At 42.2% G+C, this 21,562-nt stretch overlaps 1 protein-coding gene across 1 annotated transcript in view; it reads left to right on the forward strand.

Annotated features, from left to right (window-relative positions):
* SNRNP200 (small nuclear ribonucleoprotein U5 subunit 200) overlaps nt 1-21,562 on the forward strand; it is a 48,771-nt gene that overhangs the window by 13,311 nt on the left and 13,898 nt on the right. The window contains exons 14-30 of the mRNA XM_075858598.1: nt 95-265; nt 413-606; nt 714-837; nt 1,130-1,279; nt 1,359-1,469; nt 1,653-1,784; nt 1,902-2,090; nt 3,238-3,435; nt 3,538-3,690; nt 3,868-3,948; nt 4,041-4,124; nt 4,914-5,020; nt 5,110-5,228; nt 6,254-6,408; nt 6,647-6,836; nt 9,262-9,435; nt 11,064-11,224. Coding sequence (XP_075714713.1) covers nt 95-265; nt 413-606; nt 714-837; nt 1,130-1,279; nt 1,359-1,469; nt 1,653-1,784; nt 1,902-2,090; nt 3,238-3,435; nt 3,538-3,690; nt 3,868-3,948; nt 4,041-4,124; nt 4,914-5,020; nt 5,110-5,228; nt 6,254-6,408; nt 6,647-6,836; nt 9,262-9,435; nt 11,064-11,224 — 2,493 coding nt within the window. The remainder of the gene's footprint in view (nt 1-94; nt 266-412; nt 607-713; nt 838-1,129; nt 1,280-1,358; nt 1,470-1,652; nt 1,785-1,901; nt 2,091-3,237; nt 3,436-3,537; nt 3,691-3,867; nt 3,949-4,040; nt 4,125-4,913; nt 5,021-5,109; nt 5,229-6,253; nt 6,409-6,646; nt 6,837-9,261; nt 9,436-11,063; nt 11,225-21,562) is intronic.

Here is a 21,562-nt window from a genome sequence, read left to right on the forward strand (position 1 = left end):
AGTCTGTATAGTTTTTTTTCGTCCCCCATCCTTCATGGATCTTTTTGCAATGGGTTAGCATTTGCGTCCCTCACACTTAGTCTTGTCTGTTCAGAGATTATCCACATATGGCATCACTGTGGCAGAGCTGACAGGTGATCATCAACTGTGCAAAGAGGAGATCAACGCTACCCAGATTATTGTCTGCACACCAGAGAAATGGGATATCATCACCCGTAAAGGAGGCGAGAGAACTTACACTCAGCTTGTCCGTCTGATCATCCTGGTGAGTTTCTAAACATTTAGCAACTCGCTGCGCCTGCACCATTTCCACATCACTTGTAATGTAAAAAATTCGGGTAAACAGCATTCAAGTCCTTCGAAGGGTTGTGAAAGCCAGACGCCTGAAATTGCACTTTTATTTTAATTTAAGGATGAAGTCCACCTTCTTCACGATGACAGAGGTCCTGTGTTGGAGTCTTTAGTTGCCCGAGCAATCCGTAACATAGAGATGACTCAAGAAGATGTGAGGTTGGTGGGCCTTAGTGCTACACTACCCAACTATGAAGATGTGGCTACTTTCCTTCGGGTTGATCCAGCCAAAGGACTCTTCTTTTTTGACAACAGGTACTTCTTGTGTGCTGCGTAATTGAGTTTCATGGTATTTGATCATTTACTGCTTTTATGCCATTGAAATCGAGAAAGTATGTTTATAATCTTTCCTGTGTTTATAGCTTCCGCCCAGTACCTCTGGAGCAAACCTATGTTGGGATCACAGAAAAGAAGGCTATCAAACGTTTCCAGATTATGAATGAGATAGTTTATGAGAAGATTATGGAGCATGCTGGGAAAAACCAGGTGTGTATGCCGACTAGAGTAGAAACAATCTCTTTTGAGATTCGTTCTTTTCACCCAGCTGCATAGTGTTCCTATTATTTATCTATATGTACTATTTATTAAAAATAATGTTTGTGTTTCTGGTTAAATTGCTCATGAAAAATGCCTTAGTGTCGCTAATTTAATAAACGTCTCACATCACTAGTTTTATATATATATAATGTGTGTGTAAAAACTAGTGACGTGCAACGTTTATTAAATGATTTCATTTAATAGAGGCTTTTTTTAAATATCTATTCTCTCTTCCTCCTAGGTACTGGTTTTTGTCCATTCCAGGAAAGAAACTGGTAAAACGTCTCGTGCCATCAGAGATATGTGCTTAGAGAAGGATACATTAGGTCTGTTCCTCCGTGAGGGTTCTGCATCAACTGAGGTGCTGCGTACAGAGGCTGAACAATGCAAGGTGAATTGTCCTTCCTTTTTGTTTTTTGTTTTTTTTTGTCTTTGTCATTTCATATCTTAACAAATTTTGTTTTCTGTAGAACCTGGAATTAAAGGATCTGCTGCCCTATGGATTTGCTATTCATCATGCGGGTATGAGTCGTGTGGACAGGACTCTAGTAGAAGATCTTTTTGCTGATAAGCACATACAGGTGAGCATGTTTCTTATGGCAAGAGCGTATTAAACCACTTCATCGGCAGCAAATATTTTACAATCTGCTTCAGGGTTTGTCCAGTAATAAATTTAATGCTTTTTTAAATCATTCCTAATGCCACATGAATGTTATAATTCACAGTTGAAATAGTCCCGGTATAACTGGTATTGTTGTTTGCAGGTTTTGGTCTCTACAGCCACACTGGCCTGGGGTGTGAATCTTCCAGCTCACACAGTCATCATCAAAGGGACTCAGGTTTACAGTCCAGAAAAAGGCAGATGGACTGAGCTGGGAGCCCTGGATATCTTGCAAGTCAGTATTTTTGGCTGATGACACTTTGACAATTTGCTTTGAATAACTTTTTATGACATAAAATCACAGAATGTGTTTAACTTTAATCTAAGAAAGAACTGCTTTTTCTCCCATTAGATGCTGGGTAGAGCCGGGCGTCCTCAGTATGATACAAAAGGAGAAGGTATCCTCATTACGTCACACGGGGAGCTGCAGTATTATCTCTCACTACTGAATCAGCAACTACCTATTGAGAGTCAGATGGTGGCCAAACTCCCAGACATGCTGAATGCAGAGGTGGTCCTAGGAAATGTCCAAAATGCAAAGGTAAATTTGCTCGCTTTTGTCCTGACAACTCATGGCATCCTTAGACCGTAGTAGACGAGGAAAAGAATGAATGAAAACCGATACAGGATAGAGTATAAGCTCAATAGAAATTAATACTTTATTTCATTTCTCTAAAAATGTATCAACGGCTGTAAAAATGAATCCACACTGATGAACAGATAAGATCACCATACCAGGAAATATCCTATATCAACACTATACTGGGCTATCTATTGTCAGTACATATGATAATTAGTCAGATGTATGTATAGTGGTATAAATAAAAGGAGAAAGACTAGTATATCGTTGGCTAGCCTGTGGGCATACAGATGATAACCGTATAATTCAAGTAACATGGAACTTTACTCGCCACAGTCCCTCCATAGAAGCATAAACACTACTAACCAGTCATGTCTGATTCCCTGGAATGGCGTCCTACTGCGACGCACGTTTCGGCAAGCCTTCGTCTGGGAAGGCACTTGCCGAAACGCGAGTCGGGGTAAGGTGCCATTCCAGGTACTCAGACATGACTGGTTAGTAGTGTTTGTTACTATGGGGGGACTGTGGCGAGTTCGCCATCAGCCTCTGCACTTTGTATGTGGCAACACATTGCCCATTTCTAAATGGGAGTTGAGTAAAGTTCCATGTTACTTGAATTATACGGTTATCATCTGTATGCCCACAGGCTAGCCACCGATATACTAGTCTTTCTCCTTTTATTTATACCACTATACATACATCTGAGTAATTCTCATATGTACTGACAATAGATAGCCCAGTATAGTGTTGATATAGGATATTTCCTGGTATGGTGATCTTATCTGTTCATCAGTGTGGATTCATTTTTACATACTTTATTTCATATCTTTATAAGTTTAACAATGTATTTGTTTTTATTGAGCTTATAGACTCTATCCTGTATCGGTTTTCATATATCCTGTATGAGTACAGTACTGTGATATATTGGGTCACTTATGTCCAAATAATGGAATCACATGCAGTGATTAGAAGTTGGAGGAAAATAATGAGTACGGTGGTTACGTTTCTGAGTTCTTGACAAGATGAGACTATTGCCCTGTATACCAAAGTATATTGAAGGTTAAATAAATCATTTTGGTAATGACGCTATTTTCCATAATTTTTTTAGGATGCTGTAAACTGGCTGGGATACACCTACCTATATATACGTATGCTTCGCTCATCCAATCTTTATGGAATCTCCCATGATGATGTAAAATCTGATTCTTTACTGGAACAAAGACGCTTGGACTTGATTCACACAGCAGCTGTTATGTTGGACAAGAACAATTTGATGAAATATGACAAAAAGACTGGTACATTCCAGGTAAAAATAAGATGCGTGGAGGTCATATTTGTAATAGAATCGGTAGTTGGTAATCGGCTTGTCTTTTATCACTTGTCTTTTATTAACCGTTTTCTTTTTTAGGTCACTGAATTAGGTCGTATTGCTAGCCACTACTACATCACCAATGATTCCATGCAAACTTACAACCAGCTCCTGAAGCCAACCCTGAGTGAAATTGAACTGTTTCGTGTGTTCTCCTTATCTTCAGAGTTCAAGAACATCACTGTCAGAGAGGTGAGTGAATAGGGCACCCATGGGGGTATATCGAATAGAAGTGGGGGTTGGGAGAGTGCCTATAAAATTAATACACTTTATCCAGTGTGTACTGAAAGTTTTTGCATGCCAAATAAGGCAGGTGAGCGGTTGTGTATGGGTATATTTTCAGATTTTGCCATTTGTTTTGTTTTGCAGGAAGAGAAACTAGAATTACAGAAGCTCTTGGAAAGAGTACCAATTCCTGTGAAAGAGAGTATTGAGGAGCCAAGTGCGAAAGTGAGGCTCCTACCACCATTCCCTGTTTGATATGATCGCAAGGCTTCATCTCTAAGCGAACGACTAACTGTTGTATTTTCCATGTTGTATAGATCAATGTCTTACTTCAAGCCTACATCTCGCAGCTGAAACTGGAAGGGTTTGCTCTGATGGCTGACATGGTTTATGTCACACAGGTATGACCATTCGTTTGCAACTTAAAGAGGCTCTGTCACCAGATTTTGCAGCCCCTATCTGCTATTGCAGCAGATAGGCGCTGCAATGTAGATTACAGTAACGTTTTTATTTTTAAAAAACGAGCTTCTGGCAGTGCAGATCTGTGACGTCACTCACAGGTCCTGCATCGTGTCGGCACCAGAGGCTACAGTTGATTCTGCAGCAGCATCAGCGTTTGCAGGTAAGTAGCTACATCGACTTACCTGCAAACGCCGATGCTGCTGCAGAATCATCTGTAGCCTCTGGTGCCGATGTGTCCTCGCTCGTCCGACACGATGCAGGACCTGTGAGTGACGTCACAGATCTGCACTGCCAGAAGCTGGGCGTTGTGAAGAGAAGTGGATGATACTTCTCGTCAGAAAGCCCAGCTAGTAAAAGTAGTAAACACGCCCCGATGTACGCACATAATACACGCCCAGTTGTACTTTTACTTTTCAACACGCCCAGTTGTACTTTTGCAAGCCTCATTTGCATAAATACGAAAATGGTCATAACTTGGCCAAAAATGCTTGTTTTTTAAAAATAAAAACGTTACTGTAATCTACATTGCAGCGCCGATCTGCTGCAATAGCAGATAGGGGTTGCAAAATCTGGTGACAGAGCCTCTTTAAGTTTTAATGTTTATGATCCAAAAATGCAATAACAAAATCTGAACTACATTCACTGATTTTACAGCTTCTTACGATGCTATTCCACCTACCCTAATCCTCCATGCTGATTGTTTTTTTTTTTTTATTTCCTCCTACTAGTCTGCAGGGCGTCTCATGCGGGCAATATTTGAAATCGTTTTGAACAGAGGATGGGCACAGCTCACCGACAAGACTCTTAATCTCTGCAAAATGATAGATAAGAGGATGTAAGTGACCCCTTATGTTTATTTACCGGTTTCTTTTTTTTTTTTTTTTTTTTTAGTTACAGCGCTAAGCTTTTGATCTCTATTTTCAGGTGGCAGTCCATGTGTCCCCTTCGTCAATTTAGGAAGCTCCCAGAGGAAGTTGTTAAGAAGATTGAAAAGAAAAACTTTCCATTTGAACGTCTGTATGACTTGAATCACAATGAGATAGGTGAGGAAATCTTCCCTTTTACAGCTGTGATGTCAACTGGGCGACCCCCTTCTAGAATGCAGCCGACAGGGGTCTCAATGGGGACAGATGCGGGCAGCCACGCATTTGTGTACACTATTTAGTATTACATGGCACCCATTAAGATAAAACGATGACCATGCAATAATACGTGGTCGTGTTGAGGGCGGCTTTGAACTCCACTATTTTCATTTGGATCCGTGTTTTTATAGTTTCTTATTGTAGATATTAAAGGGGTTTTCAGAGTTAGCACTTTTATGTTGCAATGCTTTTAACCTCTGACTCTGATTAAATTTGTAACGCGCTTACTGTGTCTAAACTGGCCGTTTCCTGATGCTGCCACCGGGAATGTGACCGGTGACGTCACGCTCTTTGCCTCCTAATGAGCCGTATATCTATCACGTTGGTCAACCTGGTAAAATGATCTGCCTGGTATCTGGCTCGTCACTAGTGACCTGCTGTGTACGGGCTTTTCTGTTGCACAGCTGGGAACTTGCATGCGCAGTCCCTGCTGGTCTCTCCTGCTTCTACGCATGTACCGTAGCCCTGCACTGCTGTATATCAAAGACCGCAAAGCGCACTGGGATACGATGTCGGGAGAAGAACGAGAGCGGCAGGGAACGGAGCAGCAGATACCGTGTTTGTCTTAGAAGTTATTTGGACAGCAGAGGAAAAGGCAGGGTGAAGAGCTACACCACGATCTTCAGTCTGCAAGGATCATGAGAAATGTTGTAAGAGTGTGTTATGAAATGCTTAACCGCATTCTAAGGCTGTAAACCAACGGCGCACGACGGGATAAGTGAAATCGGTAACAATGTTTTTTGTTGTTTTTTTACATGTAATGGTCACATTTTGAACAGAGCAGTAAGGGAATCACTTTGCCTGTGTGTTTTATTTTTGTTTGTTTTTTAATAACTTGGAAAAAAACCTTTTATTGTAGCTTAATTTTAGATATTGTTAATTTAGCATATTTTAATTTACCAATTCAAATATTTCTGTTTTCATAGGTGAGCTGATTCGTATGCCCAAGATGGGGAAAACCATCCATAAATACGTGCACTTATTTCCAAAGCTGGACCTGTCCGTGCACTTACAGCCAATTACACGTTCCACTTTGAAAGTGGAGCTTACCATTACCCCTGACTTCCAGTGGGATGAGAAGGTAAGGTCTGATTCCCTGCAGCATTAGGTGTCTAGCCTAAAAAATCACTTCTATAAAGTGTGTGCAGCAAAGAATGAATTGTGTCCAAGTAGACTGTTCAACACATAGTTTGCACGGGCAGGAATCTTGCCATCTTGTTTTACACCTACATTAGATATCTCTTATTTTAACTTCCCAGTGAACATTTAGTTCGTTTTTTTTCTAATCTTGATTATATAAATGTTTTTATTATTGTCAGGTCCATGGATCTTCTGAAGCTTTTTGGATATTAGTAGAAGATGTGGACAGTGAAGTGATTTTGCACCATGAATATTTCCTTCTCAAAGCCAAATACGCCCAGGATGAGCATCTTGTCACTTTCTTTGTGCCAGTGTTCGAGCCACTGCCTCCACAATACTTCATTAGGGTTGTGTCAGACCGCTGGCTTTGTAAGTATCTGCACCAATCCTAAAGGGAAAGTGTCGCTAGAAATGTTTGTGTATTTTTTTATTTTTCCGTTAAACCATTATTATTTAAGTGATTACACATTGTTTTAATGTTTTTTTATTTTTTTTCACAAGTCAGGAAATATTATAAATGAGATTCTAATTTATAACATTTCCATGTGCTGGTCACTAGAGGGAGCAATTCCCAAAATTGCCGCATGGTCAATGTGGTAAAGCAACCTCATTGATTTATGCTGCAAATTTGGGGTGGACACACTCTCCTCTAGTGTCCTCACACAATCCCCCTGCCCTTGTTCTGGCTAGTGACATGAGAAGGAAGGGTTTGAATCTTCAAATCTTCTACACTGTGTGCTGCCATTTTCTGAGCGACTGCACAGTGTAGGAGGATTAGATACAGGGCTCAGCAGACAGTATAACAACATACACACATCACATACACAAACATAAATTACCTGCCGTCTACGCTCCTGTTCTTTGCGCCTGAACATATGGCCGGAAGTCGTCATCTGACTGTCCAGCAGCGGCTTCCGGTCCACATGAAAATGGCGCCGGATTTCGCTCTGCGAACGAGCTTAGTTTTGGTCTGTGTGGGAGCGGCGCATGCGCCGTTCCCACACAGACGGCGTACACTTCTGAGAATGGAACGGCTCTCGTGCCGTATTCCATCTCTGTATGTGTCATTAATCGACACACATGAAAAAAAAATGGCAGCCCCCATAGAGAAGTAAGAACACAGTAAAAAGTAGAACATGAGACACAAATAAAATTTATGTTAATATCCTATTAAAAGCAATATGATAAAAAATAAATAAAAATTCATGACATCTTCCCTTTAAATGTCTGTTCATTCCTGTCTTATGTTTCTTTTTTTTAGCAATATAATACATTGTAATACGTTATTAGTAATTTTACATGATCACACATTTTATCTTCATACCATATGCAATTCTACATTTTAATAGTGAGCCTCCCTTGGGCAAGATATCGGACCATTCAGCTATAAGGGGATTATTTCAGATGTCCGTAAAGAGAACCTTTTACCTCCCCAAACATGTGCAGCATGTTATAGGGAGGGCTTCAAAAACCCTGTCTCATGGGAAAAAAAATCCTAACTATCTCCGTTATTTACATACCGGTGCCGTTATATTTGGCACCCGATATGTAAATAAGCCTCTGAACAGTCAATAGCGCGTTTCTAACTAACAGGCAAGGGGGCGTGATGTCTTCTCTCTGACACTGTCCAATCCGCAGCGGACAGTGTCAGGGCGCCTTGCGGTGAGTTCCCTAACGCAAGAACACACAGACTGTATTCGTGCTGTAGAGAGTGTGCGCCCACACGCATGTGCGCACATCGACGTCACCACTCCCGCCGTCACGGAACGAGGAGAAGCAGAGACAGTGAGAAGCAGCAGAAGAGACGAGTAGAAGATCTACTGCGGCGGGAGTGGTGACGTCAAGTGCGCGCAAACGGCCGTGCGCGCATGCGTGTGGGCTCGCGCACGCTGTCTGCAGCACGAACACAGTGTGTGTGTTCTTGCGGGAGGGAACTCACCGCAAGCCGCCCTGACACTGTCCGCAGCTGATTGGACAGTGTCAGAGCGGAGGCATCATGCCCCCTTGCCTTTTAGTTAAAAACGCCCTATTGACTGTTCAGGGGCTTATTTACATATCGGGCGCCAAAAATAACGGCACCCATATGTAAATAACAGAGAGAGTTAGAATTTTTTTTTCGGGAGACAGGGTTTTTGAAGCCCTCGCTATAACATACTGCACATGTTTGGGAAGGTGAAGGGTTCTCTTTAAACGGGTTGTTCTAAGATTAACGTTTTTCACCTATCCACAAAAAAGGCAATAAATGTATGATCACTTTGGGGATCCACCGATAAAATGTTTACCGATCACTAGAACTGGGGTATCGAGCCCTCCGTTCCCCTCACAGCGGTCAGGCAGTAAGGAGGAACTTTGAAAGTACAGCGCTTGGCTATTGCCGTCAGCTCTATAGACATGGAGTGCGACCGAATGCATGCTTGACTGGCGCTTCATTCAAGTTGCTCCTCAATGCCCTGCTGCAGTGAGGAGAAACGAGGGGCTCAGGAACCCAGTGATCGGTGGGGCCCCAGCGATCGGTATGACCTGTCCTGTCGATGGGTGATAAATGTTTATATTGGGACGACCACTTTAAGATTTTTCAGTGTAAAGTCAAACGTTCAATATGGCCTTTTTAGCTGCTAGACATACCAGGTGTATAATTCCCCACTATCCGTCTGAAAATCTGCCAACCAGAAGACCAAAATGGAACAAAAGTAACTATGATCCCATATTCCTTTGCAGCTATACTGTGTAATACTGGTGATACTATTGAACTTATTTAGTATTATTTAGGAACAATACATTTTTGTGTTTACAGCCTGTGAAACCCAACTTCCTGTCTCTTTCCGTCACTTGATACTGCCCGAGAAATACCCACCACCCACAGAACTGCTGGATTTGCAGCCACTGCCTGTTTCTGCTTTGAGAAACAGTGCTTTCGAGTGCCTTTACCAGGACAAGTTTCCGTTCTTTAACCCTATTCAGACCCAAGGTTAGTGTCCTGTGATCGATCAGTCCCAACGTACTTGCTACTTTGTTGTTTGATCAGTTTGTCAAGAATTTTCTGAGTGTTCTTCCTGCAGCTTTAATGTGCACCCTGTGAATATTTGTTGTCTGGATTGTTTACTAATGCCTGCATACTTCTCCCGTAATGGGCATATTTAGCTGTACCCGTGGGTGGTGTTTATCAGCAGATTAGTTTTTGAATTAATGATGTAGGCAAAATTTGTGACTGTTTATTACAGAATAAATGTTCTAAATGTCTTCAATTTAACTGTTGCATTTAATTGTCGCTCTGAATGTTTGTAACAAGCAGCCTCTGGCTCCTGGATTGTTTGTGACTTCATTTATTGAAGGCAGAGTGTTCAACTTCGTGAAGTGCAGCCTTTATAGGGAATCGGTCACCATCTTTATGCTGGACTTTCTGAGGACAGCATAAACTTGTGCCAGAGACTCTGATTCCAATGCTGTATGGGTATGTTCACACAGGGTGGGTACGCTGCGTAAAAGCACACAGCGTATCCACCCTGGTCCCTGCAGGGAATTCCGGACGAAAAAACGGCACCAAATTGTGGTGCAATTTTTCGGGTGGATTGACCGCTTCCGGAAAAAATAAATAAAAGGTTTACACTTGCCCGTAGTCATGGTGACGCGTTGCTCTGACATCCTGCAGACCGGACTCCTGGGATGACGTTTCATCCCATGTAATTGGCTGCAGCAGTCGCATGGGATGAAGCGTCCTTCCTGGTTGACGGGCCGGACACAGAAGCAGAGTGTAAGTATAATCTGTTTTTTTTTTATTTTATTTTTTCTGTAAGTTGCAATTTTTAAGGTGGACTCGCAGCTCTTCCGCTGCAAAAATTGCAACATCTGCTATTTGTTGCAGGTTTTACAGCCCCATTGACTTCAATAAGGAAAACCCACAACAGAAAAACAACGATTCCGCAGCATAAATTGACATGCTGCCGATTAAAAAAACGCACTGCAGGTCAACTTATGAACGTTTTTTCTGCGTTGTTTTTTTTTACGCAGCGTGTGGATGACATTCGTTCAAATCTCATCAGCTTTGCTGCTACTGTAATACGCTGCATATTTTCCACAATGAAATCCATTATGTGAGAACCCGGCCTATTTACTTTTCAACGATCAGTCGTTTTTATAAAGCACATTCTCATGCAGCCAGTATTCATGAGATGCAGCTCGCCCTGCCCACCCGCTGCTGACTGTCTGCTTTCTCCCTTTGATAGTTTTCTCTCCATACTGTGTAATCTGTGGGCTGGGTAAAGCCACAGCTCATTAATACGACTGCATGAGAAAGTGATTTTTATAAAAACTACCAATCATTGACAAGTAATAAAGCTTTGGAGTCAGGGTCTCTGGCACTACTTTATGCTGCCCTTAGATTGTGCAGCATAATCCCGGTGAGAGATTCCCTCTAAATAAATATGAAGTCTACTGCAATTCCAGAGGTTTTTTTAGGAAGTGTTTACCAAAATATTTGATTGTCTGTTGAGCATAAGTCGGTGCAATATTTCTGGGTTGTGTAACATGGGAATGGGATAAGTAGAGTAGTAGAGAAACTTATATTACATGTGTTCCCCTCCTTTTTTTTTTTCCTAGTGTTCAACACTGTGTATAACAGCGATGACAATGTTTTCGTGGGAGCACCCACAGGTAGCGGGAAGACTATCTGTGCAGAGTTTGCCATTCTTCGTATGCTTTTGCAGAACTCAGAAGGTCGTTGTGTTTATATCACTCCCATGGAGGCCCTGGCTGAACAGGTACTCTCTCCAAGCTACGGTGTGATTTCAATTAAAGGGGTTGTCCCAGATTTGACAATCCACAGGATAGGTGATAATCGCTGGGACCCCTGCTCGGCTCTTTCTGTCAGTCCCATAGACTTAGAATGGAGCGACAGGAGTCGAGGAGGGAATAGGGGGTTCAGGAACCCCGTTCTCTCAATTTGTGTGGGGCTCCCAGTGATAGCTGAAAATTTTAGATTCTGCGACAACCCCTTTAAAATTTTACTGCTTTAAAGTGATTGTTATTGGGAAGGTTTCATTTTAAACATGAATTCTTAGACTCTAAAGAGTATAAGGAATGCACTCCGTGCCTGCTAGCTTAGCATTTGGCGTCTCTTAGATGGACGTTTGTCACCAGGGGACCCTGTTGTGTATGTGCCCCAGATGATGGGTGCCTGGCAGAGCACCAATAAGTCACTCTGCCTTTGCCTGGCTCTTTAGATACATGTCTAGGTCAGCAAACTGAAGCTTTGCCCCATATGAAGGGAGCCGAGCCATAACATGGCTTTAACCCCTTCCCGACATTTGCCCTATGGGTACGTCATGGAAAGCCAGTGCTTCTCGCATTTTGCCGTATCCATACGCCGAATGCTTGACACCGGCTCAGAAGCTGAGCTGGTGCCATCATCGCCGGATCTCAGCGGTATCTTACAGCTAACATCCGGCTGTAATGGCGGGGACCGAAATTAGCGTAGATCCCCGCCATTAACCCCTTAAATACAGCGCTCAAGAACGATCGCTGTATTTAAGGTGTTTGCAGCTCATCGGAGCCCCAGCAATGAAATTGCCGTGGTTCCGGTGGCTGCAATGGCAACCAGAGGCCTAATACTGGCCTCTCGGTCTGCCTAGCACGGAAGCCGGTCAAGACCCGCCCGGCGGCGGAGCCTGATCGGCTTCCGTAGCCGCCGGCAAGATGGCTCAGGAGCTGATCCGGCGTCATCAGCGGTGGAAGTCAGCTGTATGTTACAGCTGACATCCACCTGTAACGGCAGGAACCGGAGCTAGCTCCGATCCCTGCCATCAACCCCTTCGATGCAGCAATCGAAAGTGATCGCTGTATCTTAGCGGTTGCTAGCAGATCGCCAGCCCTGACAGTCAATCAGGACTGGGTACTACTGCTATGGCAACAGGAGACACAATGGCCTCCTGCTCTGCCATTACGGAAGCTGATTCGGCCCCGCCGGGAGGCGAAGCCTAATCGGCTTGCTGTCAGTGAATAACTGACAGATCTAATACATTGCACTACGTAGGTAGTGCAATGTATTAGAAAAACAAAAAAATCTGAGAGTTGCACCTTCAAGTCCCCTAGTGGGACTTGGAAAAAGTGAAAAAAAATTAAATTTGAAAACTTAATAAAAGTTTCAAGTAATAAAATACAACACAATCGCCCTGTTCCCTTATCAAGTCCTTTATTATTGAAAAAAATAATAAACTATACGTATTTGGTATCGCAGTGACCGTAACGACCTAAGGTATAAAAATATTACATTATTTATTGCACGCGGTGAACAGCGTAAAAAAACTATACCAGAATTTCTGTTTTTTGGTCACTTTGCCCTAGAAATATTGGAATAAAAAGTGATCAAAAAGTCGCACGTATTCCAAAAATGGTACCTATAAAATTTATAGCTCATCTCGCAAAAAACAAGCCCTCGTACAGCTCCGTCGACAAAAAAATTAAGTTATGGTTCTCACAACTTGGCGACAGAAAAAATACATTCTTTTTACAAAAGTAATTTTATTGTGCAAAATGTTGTAAAACATAAAAAAGTGCCATAAATTAGGTATCGCCGGAATCGGACTGACCCGCAGAATAAAGGTAACATGTAATTTATAACTCGTGGTGAACGCTGTATAAAAAAAACGATGCCAGAATTGCGTTTTTGGTGATCAAAAAGTCGCATGTACCCCAAGATGGTACCAAAAATAACTACAGCTCGTCCCGCAAAAAAAAGCCCTCATACCGCTACGTCTATGACCAAATAAAATTAGTTACGGCTCCAAGTCAGGAAATAAAAAATATGCAGTTGTGGAGCCCGAGGGGAACATTTCTTATGTTCCAAGAGGCGATTTATCAAGGTCCTAAAATTAGGGAACCAGGAAGGGGAGGGCCCAAACATATCTGCTGGAAGCGACGGTGCCCGTATTATACCAGGACAACACTTCCCTGCAAAATTCCCCAAACTGCAAAGGTGCGGAGTGTGGACCTAAAGGGGGATAAGGAAGGACATTTATCAGCGCGACACCGGCCTGTGCAGAAAGGATTGCTTCACAGCGTAACACACATCTATGGATCATTTTATTGTTCTTTTACCCCATTATTATACCCCCTGACTATGCCCCTGATGTACTCTGCCTAGCTTACATGTACCTCCACATTATAAATGGAAACACCAGCAATACTCAAACAAATCTACTACCAAGCAAAATCCGCCCGCCAAATGGCGATCCCTCCCCTCTGAACCGTACAGCGTGCCCAAATAGCAGTTTCCTTCCACATATATGGCATCGCCATACCCGGGAGAACCATTTTAAGAATTTTTGGGGTGTGTGTCTCCAGTGGCATAAGCTGGGCATGACATATTTGCCACTGAAATGGCATATCTAGGGAAAAACAGACATTTTTAATTTGCACCATCGGCAGTGCATTCATTTATGGAAAAGACCTGTGGGGTGAAAATGCTCACTACACCCCTTAATAAATGCCTTGAGGGGTGCAGTTTCCAAATGGGGTCACTTCTCAGCAGTTTCTTTTTATTATTTCACATCTGAGCCTCTGCAGTTGTGAACCAATACTTTGTAAATCGCCAAATTAGGCCTCAATTTCGCATGGTCCTCTTTCACTCCTGAGCCTGGTCGAATGTCCAGGCAAAAGATTAGGGCCACATGTAGGGTGATTCTAAAACCGGGAAACACCGCATAATAATTAGAGAGCTGTCTTGTTATGGTGGCACAAGCCGGGCACCACATATTGGCATATCTATGGAAAAAATCCCATTTTCACTCTGCAACATCGCGTGCACACCAATTTCTGCAAAACACCGGCACGGTTAACATGCTTACTACACCCCTAGGTGAATGCATTGAGGGGCGTAGTTTCCAAAATGGGTTCACTTCTGGTGAGTTTCCACTGTTTTGGTCCCACAGGCGCCCAGAAACCAATCCAGCAAAATCTGCAATCCAAATGGCGCTCCTTCCCTTCCGAGCCCTGCCGTGTGCCCAAGCAGCAGTTTATGACCACATATGGGGTATTGCCGTACTCAAGAGAAATTGCTTTACAAATGTTGGGTTCTTTTTTTCCTTGTTGAGAAAATGAAAAATTTTACGCTAAAGCTACATCTTATTGAAGAAAAAGGGTTGTTTTTATTTTCACTGCCCAATTCTAATAAATTCTATGAAACATCTGTGGGGTCAAAATGCTCACTACACCCCTAGATGAATTCCTCAAGGGGTGTAGTTTCCTAAATGGAGTCACTTTTTAGGCGTTTTCATTGTTTTGTCCCCTCAGGTGCTTTGCAAATGCGACATGGCCTCCGCAAACCATTCCTGCTAAATGTGATCTCCAAAAGCCAAATAGCGCTCTTTCCCTTCTAAGCCCTGCCGTGTGTCCAAACAGCCGTTTATTATCACATGTGAGGTATTGTTTTACTCGGGAGAAATTGCTTTAAAAATTTTGCAGTGCTTTTTCGTGGAAATGAGAAAAAAAAATCGCTAAACCTACATTTTCTTTGAAAAAATTTAGATTTTAATTTTCACGGCCTACTTCCAATAATTTCTGTAAAAAACCTGTGCTGTCAAAATGCTCACTATACCCCTAGATAATTTCCTTGAGGGGTGTAGTTTCCAAAATGGGGTCACTTTTGGGGGATTTCCACTGTTTTGGCACTGCAACAGCCCATCAAACCTGACATGGTGCCTGAAATATATTCTAATAAAAATAAGGCCACAAAATCCACTAGGTGCTCCTTTGCTTCGGAGGCCGATGCTTCAGACCAGTAGCGCACTAGGGCCACATGTGGGATATTTCCTAAAACTGCAGACTCTGGGCAAGAAGTATTGAGTTGCATTTCTCTGGTAAATCTTTCTGTGTTATAAAAAAAAAATTGGATTAAATTTCTGCAATAAAATATGACATTTGTAAATTTCACCTCTACTTTGCTTTAATTCCTGTGAAACATCTAAAGGGTTAATACATTTTCTAAATGCTGATTTGAATACTTTTGAGGGGTGAAGTTTTTAAAATGGGGTGACTTTTTTTGGGGTTTCTAATATATAAGGCCCTCAAAGCCACTTCACAACTGAACTGGCCCCTGTAAAAATAGCCTTTTGAAATTTTCTTAAAGAGGCTCTGTCACCAGATTTTCAAACCCCTATCTCCTATTGCAGCAGATCGGTGCTGCAATGTAGATTACAGTAACGTTTTTTTTTTTTTCAAAAACGAGCATTTTTGGCCAAGTTATGACCATTTTTATAGTTGTGCAAATGAGCCTTTCTTAAGTACAACTGGGCGTGTATTGTGTGTGTACATCTGGGCGTTTTTACTTGTTTTACTAGCTGGGCGTTGTGAATGGAAGTGTATGATGCTGACGAATCAGCATCATCCACTTCTCTTCGTTACCACCCAGCTTCTGGCAGTGCACAGACACACAGCGTGCCCTCGCTCATCCGACGCGATGAAGTTCCTGTGGGAGGAAGTGAGTGACGTCACAGTGTGATCTCGCGAGGACACGCTGTGTGTCTGTGCACTGCCAGAAGCTGGGCGTTGTGAAGAGAAGTGGATGATGCTGATTCGTCAGCATCATACACTTCCATTCACAACGCCCAGCTAGTAAAACAAGTAAAAACGCCCAGATGTAACTAACACAATACACGCCCACTTGGACATAACTTTAAACACGCCCAGTTGTACTTAAGAAAGGCTCATTTGCATAAATATAAAAATGGTCATAACTTGGCCAAAAATGCTTGTTTTTGAAAAAAACCAAAACGTTACTCTTATCTACATTGCAGCGCCGATCTGCTGCAATAGGAGATAGGGGTTGCAAAATCTGGTGACAGCCTCCTTTAAATGTGAGAAATTGCTGCTAAAGTTCTAAGCCTTGTAACGTCCTAGAAAAATAAAAGGATGTTCAAATAACGATGCCAATCTAAAGTAGACATATGGGGGATGTTAGTTAGCAACAATTTTGTGTGATATAACTGCCTGTCTTACAAGCAGATACATATAAATTGAGAAAAATGCTCATGTTTGCAATTTTTCGCTAAATATTCGTGTTTTTCACAATTAAATACTGAAGATATCGAGCAAATTTTGCCAGTAACATAAAGTCCAATGTGTCACGAGAAAACCATCTCAGAATTGCCTGCATAGGTAAAAGCATTCCGAAGTTATTACCACATAAAGTGAAACATATCAGATTTGAAAAATGAGGTCAGGAAGGTCAAAAGTGGCCAAAGAGGGAAGGGGTCATCTCTCCGGATGTGTCTGGTTAAGTAAATATTTGCACGGTCTGACACTGTCCAATCGCACCCTATTGACAAAGGGATTGTTAAAGCCCAGTTGTCATTTCATACCGTTCCAGGAGGAATAACAGAGGAATGGCACTGACTCAATGCTTTCATGATTATTATACTTCCCTTTATAAGACTACATTGGCGGTAACTGATATGGATATATCGGCTTGTCTTTCAGATTTATCTTTCCCGCAGCTCACAGACACTACACGTGCATTTTTGGGTGCAGATATAACAATAGATTAAATCACCCTGGCCATCAGATCTATGGCTAAGGGTAAAGCCCCCGGTCCAGATGGCCTCCCTATAGAGATTTATAGTAAATACAGTGACCATTTAATACCTCAGTAATAGAAGGTCTTTGAGTCGGTCATTGCTTCTGGGGCATTGCCATCTACATTTTATGATGCCACCATAGTGGTTTTGCTTAAACCCGGAAAGGACCCCTTGGACTGTGGTTCTTACCGCCGCATATCGCTGGTAAATGTTGATTATAAGATCCTAACTAAAATCCTTGCTCATAGACTGAATAAGGTCATCCTGGATTTGATGCACCTGGATCAGACCGGCTTCATGCCGGGTAAAAGCACATCCACAAGTATTAGGAGAGTTCAGACGATCGTTCAATGTAGTACATTGCAAGACAACACTTGGGCTTTGGCGTCTTTGGACGCAACAAAGGCTTTTGATTCCATTGAATCGCCTTTTTTATTTGCTTGCCTGGAAAAATTTGGTTTCGGTCCTGTTTTTAGTAAATGGATTAGAATAATATATGCTTCACCCCGGGCTACTGTCCTGGTGAATAATGTACTATCCCCGTCAACCCGTCATTTGCTCTTCTTCAAAGGGGTACACGTCAGGGATGCCCCCTATCGCCCGCTCTATTTAGTTTGGCAATTGAGGCTTTAGCATTGCAGATACGTTCCTCTCCACTTAATTCAGGTATAACCATAGCAGATCGTACGGACACCATTGGTCTCTATGCAGATGATATGGTGCTTTTTATGGATAGAGTGCAGGATACCCTTCCCTCGGTTATTAATATTATTGAACGTTTTGGACAACATTCCGGTCTTTCTATTAATTGGGGTAAATGATCTCTTATATGTCCCTGTCCAGAGTACAGCCCCCTGGCCTATCTGAGCTGTCGCCGTTGCCTCTAGTAGACCATGTAAAATATCTTGGCATATTTATATCTAAACTTCCAGATGTTGACCTTTCCTTAAACATGTTACCGCTATTGGGCTTCCCCCGGTCTAAATTTAACGCATGGGGTAAACTGCCTTTATCGGTATCTGGCCGTATAAACCTGGTTAAAATTATTTTGTTGCCTAAATTTCTATATGCCCTTCAGCACAGTCCGGTTGTCGTACCCAAATCTTTTTTTTTTAAACAGCTTAACTCATTGCTATCACCGTTTATATGGGGGAATTCTAGACATAAACTTAGGTTGTCCACGCTCCAGAGGCATAAGGCACTGGCAGGTACGGCTCTGCCTGATTTCTTTTTATATTATTTAGCGGGCCAGCTGAAAACCTTAAGTTCCTGGATGCCTGAAAAGGACCTTCCCAACTCAGAGCACCATTTGGCTCATGTACTTGGGAGTCCATGTTTGCTCGGCTCCCTTGAAGTAAATTCTCTCCCTGCCCATATTAAACCCTTGCCCTTACACAAGCTGGCCCGTGTGGTTTGGAGACAAGTGAAAAAGCAGTTGGGTTACAATGATATTGTGTCTGAAATGCCTCTATGGAACAATGCTTCTTACTTTCCTTTAAGGCCACCACGGTTATCTCCAGCTATTGGAACTATAGGGGACTTATATGAGGATAATGTCCTACTTTCATTCACTCAGTTGCAGACTAAGTATGACATACCACGCACCCATTTCCATAGGTATCTACAGACCCGACATATTTTACAAACCCAATTCCATCACTTGAGAAATAACTTAACAACAATCTCTTCCTTCCCACTGATAGGGATTCTTAAAGGAACAGTGTCATCACAAATTATTTTTTTATATGTTAAAGATGTTAGTGCTTTATTAAAAACGTTTATATTCATTTGTGTTTGTGTTTTACTTTTTCTTATTTTTACACTTTTTCTTCCCTATGGGGGCTGCCATTTTTTGTTCCATTTCTGTCTGTGTCGATTAACGACACATACAGACATGGAATACGGCAGCCACAGTCCCATAGGGACTGCGAACGGCTCCCGTCCCATTGACTTCAGTGTACGGCGTCTGTGTGGGAACTGCGCATGCGCCGCTCCCACACAGTCCAATTCGAAATTGGCGCCGTCCGGCGCCATTTTCCTGTGGACCGGAAGTCGCGGCCGGACAGTAATATTACTACTTCCGGTCGCGGCTTCCGGATTTGTGCACTTGGACCAGCGGCAGCAAACGGAGCGGACGGGCCGGAGGGAGCCGCGGCGGCAGGAGCAGGTAAGAGATTTCAATGTATGTTCGTGTTTGTGTGTGTTTACTACTGTATGTAAACCTACTACACTGTGTGTTAGCTCAAAAAATGGCGACACACAGCGTAGGAGGTTACACCGTTCAAACCCCTCGTTTATCCCGGCATTAGCCAGGATAAAGGAGGGGGGGATGCTGAGAGCTCACTAGAGCGAGGGCTTTTAACCCATTGTTGCAATGCTGCAATTTTGGGAATAGCTCCATCTAGTGACCAAAAATGGGTAGTATTATAAATTAGAATTAATTTATAATATTTCCTGACTATTTCCTGACTCGTGAAAAAAATAAAAAAAATTTGAACAATGTTTAATCACCCACACACTAAATGTTTATTTTTTTTTAAAAAAACATGTTTTTCTGGCAACACATTCCCTTTAACTCCCAGGGACCACGAGGCCTGATATCCGCTCTATATACCCATTTGTTATCCGTCACGGTGAATTCCACACCACTAGCTATAGAGAGTAGATGGAAACGGTGGATTCCTACAATTCAGACAGATGATTGGAATGATATTTTGGGGTCCCATCTTTGTTTCCCCATCCACAAATAATAAAATGATCCAGTTATATATAATACACCAGGCATATTTAACCCTGGTTAGGATATTCAAAATGGGACGTTTGCCTTCTTCAGACTGTCTGAGATGCCATGTTCCGGAGGCAAATTTTTGGCATATGATGTGGTCATGTACCATCATTAGGGACTCTTGGAATGACATACTATCCCTGTTATCGTCCTTATTACATGTAGGCATCCCTTTATGTCCTAAGATATGTTTGTTTGGTGTACTGGATGGGGAGACATGGAATCACCACACTAGAATTTTTTTGAGAAACTGTTTCTAGCAAGTGAAACTATAGCACAACATTGGATGAATGATCGACTTCCATCCATTGGTCATTGGAAGGGATTGGTAAATTCTGTAATTCCTTTTGAGAAGGTTGTATGTCTGGTTCGTGGTTGTAGTACTAAGTTTTCTAAAGTTTGGGATATTTGGAACAACTCCCCTTTGACAGTCAGCCCCTCTGCTGTTTCACCAGATACTGTGATGTGACATAGGTGACCCGCATTTTTATTGTGTATCTCCTTGAACTTGCTGTGCCTGATTTTATTAGACGCTCATGGGTGACACAAGTCCTAGGCTGTTTGTTTTCTTTTATTTCTGTTCTTGTTTTTTTATTGTAATGGTCATACATACTAATGTAAACCAATATACGGGCCATTGTTTATGGCATCTTGTATTCGGGGAATATACTTTGTGTTCTCATTACTTGACTTTCTGTATGTACTTCCTTGTTCCAATGTGAAGTATTTTACAATCAGAGATGTGTGACTGATTTTATACTTGTTACTGCAACAGTTCTTAATAAAACGAGTTTAAAATAAAACCAGAGGAATGGCGCAGTTCAAAAGATGCTCCAGCGTTGTTGTTTCATAGGGAATAGAAGTACCTACTAAAACAGACCTGTCGAGAGCGGACAGGTGCTCTTTAAAGCATCAGCTTTTCTCCATTCGGGTATGTTCACACGCAGCAGATTTCCGAATGCGGTTTCCAGATTCAGATATATGACACGGAAGTCCATCCAAGAACTTTCTGCAATAAATCTGCCGCATGCGAATTTCTGGAGCTAGTTTTTCTGCTGGAAATTTGTCCCATTTCTACCTATAGATCTTTTTCTAGTGAGTAGCGGAGGAGTTCTGAGCTCTCGTTTATGAACTTTATACGAATACTTTTTTGTTCTAAAAAGATTTTGATTCTCTTAAACTATTTGCCTCTTCCCCTGTATTCCTGCACAGAAGCACCATGGTCATTGGAGTTGTGTTCTGACTTGTGTTTGAGCGGTTTCTCTGAGTACTTTTAGTAATTGTCTGCATGTTCGATCAGGAACTTTTCCATCCACCCACTTCAGTTTCCAGCATAGATTTGCCTCCCAGTAAAGCGCCTCTTACCGTGAGCGTGTTCACACCTGGAGGTTTTAATCTACCTTTAATCCTCTCCTCCCTACAAGAAAATGTCTGCTGTTCCCAAGAGCTCTAAGGATTTTACTTTTGTTTCTACCAGTAATTAGAGTCTTTGTGTCTGTTTGGTGTTCCAGTTCTCCGGTGAAAGCCGTACACATTTAATGTCCTGCGCCCACACACTTTAACGACGCATTATCCCATTACTGCTTTTTGTGCATTCATTAGCTGGATCTGTCTGCTGTTAGATTTCCATAAATGAATCATATCTATGCTAATAACTCATCTCTTCACTTTCACACAGCTACTTTCCGCTCATGCATATGTCCGTATACATTAGACTGATGAATATGTCAACTAGGAATCTA

The sequence above is a fragment of the Rhinoderma darwinii genome, chromosome 3 (genome assembly GCF_050947455.1).
Source record: "Rhinoderma darwinii isolate aRhiDar2 chromosome 3, aRhiDar2.hap1, whole genome shotgun sequence".
NCBI classification, from domain to species: Eukaryota; Metazoa; Chordata; class Amphibia; order Anura; family Rhinodermatidae; genus Rhinoderma; species Rhinoderma darwinii.